Source organism: Sinocyclocheilus rhinocerous, unplaced genomic scaffold (genome assembly GCF_001515625.1).
Source record: "Sinocyclocheilus rhinocerous isolate Xijiao unplaced genomic scaffold, SAMN03320098_v1.1 scaffold1635, whole genome shotgun sequence".
NCBI lineage: Eukaryota > Metazoa > Chordata > Actinopteri > Cypriniformes > Cyprinidae > Sinocyclocheilus > Sinocyclocheilus rhinocerous.
In genome coordinates this window covers 69,216-75,530 of record NW_015627629.1, presented here as the reverse complement: position 1 = coordinate 75,530, position 6,315 = coordinate 69,216, and the positions used below count along the sequence as shown (strand labels likewise).

At 35.6% G+C, this 6,315-nt stretch overlaps 2 protein-coding genes across 2 annotated transcripts in view; one reads left to right on the top strand and one right to left on the bottom strand.

Annotated features, from left to right (window-relative positions):
* LOC107731910 (GSK3-beta interaction protein-like) overlaps window positions 1-3,163 on the bottom strand; it is a 5,619-nt gene extending 2,456 nt beyond the window's left edge. The window contains exons 1-2 of the mRNA XM_016543116.1: window positions 3,075-3,163; window positions 2,384-2,629 (exon numbers count right to left, since the gene is read on the bottom strand). Coding sequence (XP_016398602.1) covers window positions 2,384-2,629; window positions 3,075-3,113 — 285 coding nt within the window. The 5' untranslated portion in view covers window positions 3,114-3,163. The remainder of the gene's footprint in view (window positions 1-2,383; window positions 2,630-3,074) is intronic.
* Window positions 3,164-4,147: 984 nt separating this feature from the next.
* LOC107732571 (autophagy-related protein 2 homolog B-like) overlaps window positions 4,148-6,315 on the top strand; it is a 23,744-nt gene continuing 21,576 nt past the window's right edge. Inside the window, exons 1-2 of the mRNA XM_016543933.1 lie at window positions 4,148-4,513; window positions 5,547-5,736. Of these exons, the coding sequence (XP_016399419.1) occupies window positions 5,575-5,736 (162 nt within the window). The 5' untranslated portion in view covers window positions 4,148-4,513; window positions 5,547-5,574. The remainder of the gene's footprint in view (window positions 4,514-5,546; window positions 5,737-6,315) is intronic.

Genomic DNA, 6,315 nt, shown 5'->3' with positions numbered 1-6,315 from the left:
TTAAAAAAAAAAAAAAAAGTACTGACCCCAAACTTTTGAACGGTAGTGTATATTGCTACAAAAGATTTCTATTTTGAATAAATGCTGTTCTTTTAAACTTTTTATTCATCAAAGAATCCTGAAAAAAATATCACTGGTTAAAAAAATAAAAAAATAAAAATAAAAAACACTAAGCAGCAAAACGGGTTCCAATATGATTGATAAATTGGAATTTAAGGATGATTTCTGAAGGATCATGTGACACTGAAGGCTGGAGTAATTATGCTGATGAAAATTCAGCTTTGCATCAGAGGAATAAATTATATTTTAAAGTATATTAAAATAGAAAACCATTACTTTAACTTGCAACAATATTTCACAATATTACTGTTTTTTTTCTGTATTTCTGATCAAATAAATACAGCCTTGAGGAGCAGAAGAGACTTTACAAATTACAAATCTTACTGATCCCAAACTTTTGAACGGCAGTGTATACATTAGGCCTGGGCGATAAAACGGTATAAAGTGAAAAAATGAAAAAAAAAAAAAAAAGTGATCGATATTTATCAACGGTACACCATCATTGATGATAACAATTGAAAAAATGATAGTTTCATATTTTTTTGGTTTAAAGGCACATTATGAGTGACAAGCAGACAGTCAACAGAACACACAAACACATGCTGAAATGAGTGCTGTTCCTGTCTGCGACGGGGAAACTGTGAATAAAAAAATGAATATTAGTCGAATTTAAAATAAAAATTTGCATTCTAATGCAAAAACGGTGAATTTGAATTTTAGGTGTGTCAGGGAGCCTTATCAGCAGCACACGAGATGCGGTGAGGATGTAAGTGTCGTTGTTGCATTTTATTGTTTTTGTTGAACGCACAAGATGTGCTGCTGCTGCTGCGTTTTCCATTCAAAATATTAGAGAAATATAGAAGCTCAATGCGGAGAAGATATTGGTTAGGTTAAAACTGAAACCAAGCCATTCACACAGAATGCATATTCGAGACGCACAGTACACTATACCTCAGCCATGCTGCGCCCCACAGATTGGGAACCACTGCATAAATACATGATGCTATTTTGTTCATAATGGTTTATGGAATTTACGAAATCATATTTGACATAAATATTAGTTTAGACGTTATGCAGTTTTTTTAATAGACAATCGTTGTTTCATTACATTGAATAAAGAGTTTAATGAGGTACTTTATTTTGCTCATTGTGCCCTCCTGTGGCCTCAGGAGACAGGCCAAATGTTTCCTTAACACTAATTTAATCTGCATAAAATATAAGAAAGGAGATATTTATTTCAATTTGATTGTGATTTAGTTGTTGTCTGACTCAATAAATTGGGTAATTTAAAAATACAGTGATTAAATTTAAATATTTTTTCTGCTGCTCTGTTTAAAAAAAGGTTATAAAAAAATTTAATAATTAACGATATCGAATCATATGAAACATTATATTGTGATAATTTTTTTTAGCTATATCGCCCATATATATATATATACACAGGGTCGTCCTTAGCTGACGCAGGGCCTGGTGCGATGTAGGGAGCGGGGCCCCCCTCGGTCCATTTGCATACTACTATAGTGAGATACGGTATATATATATATATATATATATATATAAAAACATAAAAATTTCTGGTCTAAAATTAACAATGATCACAGAGAGTTAGAGGTGTAGACAATATTAACCACTAATTTTGAATATATATTTAGACATTATCAATGACTACTTCATCATGGCTGGTTTGTAGATTGTAAGAAATACTCCATATTTTCCATTCATTACCTATGGTGGTCAATTATGACCATGAACTGTAACAATTTTTTTTTAAAGACCATTTAGAATTTTCTAATAATTTCCACACACACACACACACACACACACAGGTTTGTTTTTGTGAATTGTGGGGACATTCCATAGGCGTAATGGTTTTTATACCGTACAAACCGTATTTTCTATCGCCCTACACCAACCCTACACCTAAACCTACCCTTTTACAGGAAACTTTCTGCATTTTTAGATTTTCAAAAAACTAATTCGGAATGATTTATAAGCCTTTTGAAATATAGGGACACTCAAAATGTCCTCATAAATTACCTTCTTGTTGTAATACCTATGTCATACCCATGTCATTATACAAATTTGTGTCCTCATAAATCACAAAAACGCGCACACAAAAGTCACGAAGTTCCTTACTATTCTTATGAAGTAATCAATTTGAAAAATTCAAAAGGTAAAACTTTTCACTCTAAAAAGACCGAGGACCACCAGACGGTTGAAGCAGATGTGTAGATCCAAAGTGGACCCCATCCTCACTCTCAGGAAAACATCAAATTGTCAGTATTACAATGAAAACCTTCTTTACATGTTTTACATCACTCACCCTTAACCCTGCCTCAGTGAGCTCTAAGCAGTATCGCTTTCCCTCTCTGGTCTCCACGTTTATGTAGGCCACATCCAGTCCGCTGGTGAGACTGTGAGAGACGTGCATGTCTGTGACCGCGAAGAGCACATCACTGACCACCGCCTCAGCCTCCAGCCTCATGTCCTTCACCTCTCCCAGCTCCACACAGCGCTCCTCATACGAACACCTCGACAGGTCCTCTGGCGTACAGTCCACCTCCATCCCCTGAAAACAACAGCGAGCCCTCAGATTAAAGATGATCAGACTAACTCACCGCAGAGATCAACTGCATGTTCAAAAACATCTGACGCCGCGGGCACAGTAAAGTCATGCTAACGCCTCTGACAAATTCCTCAACTTGACAACTCCGAAGTACCTTTACTTTTTTATTATTATTTTTTAGTAAGTATAACATTTTAGGGAGAAAAACACACGTTTACACACATTTTAATGTGTAATGTATGATGTACTTTGCATAAAGGCAGTCTGTAAAATATTAGCTAATGCTGCCAATCGAGGCTCTTGTAGCGTAAAAGTTCCATATAACGCAATCCAGAATTACATTAACAGAATAACAGTATGACCACATAACTAACAAAGTTATTTGTTATATGCTAAAGTTTGGAGCGGTTAATATTTATTTATTATTATCATTTTAGAAGTTACTAACCTCCTCCGGGGGTAGTTCGTCAGAACATTTCCGGCTCATGCCGGCTAGGACTCACGCGCGTCAATTATGCGCAGCCTTTGCGCAGCTTCTGCGTAACCGTTAAGATAAACATTATATTATCTATTTTTTTTAGGAAACATATTTTTCAAAACATAATAATACCTAATGTGTTATTTAGCTGTTAGTTGTATATGATAATACAAAGCAAACAGCTAAAGTACTTAAGTAATAAATTGTGCGAGCTTTGGGGTCGGAGGGGCTTCTAGAGAATTCTTTATTCTCCACAAATAACATCAGTGCGTAGTTACAGTCCAAAGAACTCAATACATTTCATTAACTTTATTACATGTTATAACGTCGTGTTATTTTCTTACATTTGACTATATTTCTTTATCATATCTATTTTTTTTAGGAAACATATTTTTCAAAACATAATAATACCTAATGTGTTATTTAGCTGTTAGTTGTATATGATAATACAAAGCAAACAGCTAAAGTTCTTAAGTAATAAATTGTGCGAGCTTTGGGGGCGGAGGGGCTTCTAGAGAATTCTTTATTCTCCACAAATAACATCAGTGCATAGTTACAGTCCAAAGAACTCAATACATTTCATTAACTTTATTACATGTTATAACGTCGTGTTATTTTCTTACATCTGACTATATTTCTTTATCATATCATTAAGTATTTTCCAATATAGTGACAACACTTGCATTTCCACAAGTGTTACTACTGAAAATCACCAATGGAAATGTACTGGATTCAACACGCAAGCGAATGGAACTTGTGAATAACGGGATTTGATGCCATAAACATTCATTCCCGTTCTTTAAAAAACTTGCCAACGAAAAAAAAAAAGGCAAAAATTGTGAGCAGTGCAGAATAAATAGCAGAATTTTGGCAGTTCAGTCCCTTTTAGAATAACATTGTATTGTGCTGTGTTATCAGTTTCTTGTATGTAAATACCGGGTAACGGATTCGATCACAGATTTAAATAAATGTAAGATTTATAAACCTTGACTTAAGATCATCAGCTAACACCATGTAATTTAAGCCTACTTACCATAAATAAAGCGATTTTACTGTTCTTATATTTAAAAAACTCTGCCACTCTCCTGTAGCTGCGCGGATGGGCTGTGTAGCAGCTGCGCAGAGCGGATGCTCACGAACACACCGCGCGCAGTCACAAGCGTGTTTGTAAACATCATTTAGCCTTATAAGCAGACAAACAGAGATGCTGCTTTCACACGACCCGACAGCCACTCATAATCCGCACGAGGACTACCATACTCAGTTTAATATAGCTGTTATTACTGAGCGATGCTTCAATTAAACCGATAAACTTGAATGAAGGTATGAAGGATTGTGTTTAGCCAGCATGCTAACTTAGTTCACCTTATGCCAAGGAACAACGGTTAGTCAGCTGTTTTGTAATACAGGTAAGTTATTTTCATTCTGATTTTGAATGACCACAGCAGAGACGGACAAATGTAACCCCCCCCCCCCTTTTTTTTTTGCTGTTGTGCAGTGTGACTCCTTGATTTGTCATTGTTAGCTGACAAACAAACTCACTAAGAATTGCGCAAACACTGGTGGTCACTATATAACGTTAGTTTCTGTTGATTTGGGCCAGACAGCAACGTCAGTCATGCTAGACAAATAAACACAACTGCATGTCATTTAAAATGATCTCACCACAGCCAGGCTTTCTGATGCTGTACTAGAGTACACACATTGAATAGCTGAGTCAATGCCAGTCGTTTGCTGTGAATTGATGGCTTTGCCAAAGTAATCTCAGGCTCTAGAAGTCCTTTGCATCATGGTATTGAATTACTAGTTCTGCAGATGTAATTTGTTCTGGCAGCCACATCAGTTGGAGGTCTGCATTAGTCAGCTAGAGACAGAATGTGTATTTATCCTGAATTATTGTCATCGACAACTCTTCACTGAATAATTTTGTGGGTGTTTTCAGCAAAATAATGTCAGGATCAAGTTCACTTTTTTATCAGTTCCACGAGGATTTCTGACACGTGTGTATGTATTTTATGTACTGTCAATCTTTAATGTATTCTGTTCCAGCTTAATGCAAACTAACGTTAAAGGGGAATCAGAATTATTATCATTAACTTAAACTAAATCTAAAAGTAAAACCATAAATAACTTGACTTTTTTTTTGTTAATTGAAAAATAATAAAAGTATATTAAAAAACCTTAACTTAATTTATTTTCTCATATTCTTTAGCTTAAGTTTAAGTACAAAAATAACTTAAACTAAATAAAAGTTAAGAAATACTTTATAGACAAAGTAAAAAAACCACACTAATAAAATGATTAAAATTAAATTAAGAAAATATGAAAATATAATCTAATTCAGAATATTTACAAAAACTATAATTGTGTATCAATGACACTAAAATAACACTGATGGGAATATGTGGCATTTAATGCCTTGAATGTCCTAATTTGTTTCAGTACACACTGAACCCAAGAGCCAGTCAAGATGCCATGGCCATTTTCTGAGTCTATTAAGAAGCGTGCCTGCAGGTACCTGCTGCATCGATATCTTGGTAATTTCCTCCAGGAGAAGCTCAGTTTGGACCAGCTTAGTCTGGACCTCTATCAAGGCACGGGCTCACTTGCTCAAGTGCCGCTGGACAAATGGGTAAGTTCAGTACAATTGTGCTATTGACCCCCTCCCTCAGCAGAACATGTAATTAAACAAAAATGTTATTAAAGATGTTTTATCTGATTCCTGCACTAATGGAATCTGACATTTTATTACTGGATATAACTGAGGGTGATTTTCTTAAAGGGGTCATATGATGCGATTTCAATTTTTCCTTTCTCTTTGGAGTGTTACAAGCTCTTGGTGCATAAAGAAGATCTGTAAAGTTGCAAACACTAAAGTCTCAAAACCAAAGAGATATTCTTTATAAAAGTTAAGAGTTAACCACACCCTCCTAAAACGGCTCGTTCTAACACGCCCACACATTTCTACCTCACTATGTGGGAAGATTTGAATAACGCCGCACAAATGTTCATGCAAAGAAAGAAGGCGTAACTTTTATTCACGCTGTAGTATTGTTGACGCTGCAGCCATGTCCTGAAGACGCTGTGTGCTTCGTTGTGAAAGCGAAACTACTTTGTTTGGCCTTCCAAAAGAGGACGATATCCGCTTCATCATGCCTAGAGCTGATCCGTGCTGGTCGCTGAGAAAATAAATCAACTTCGCGCTGTGGAT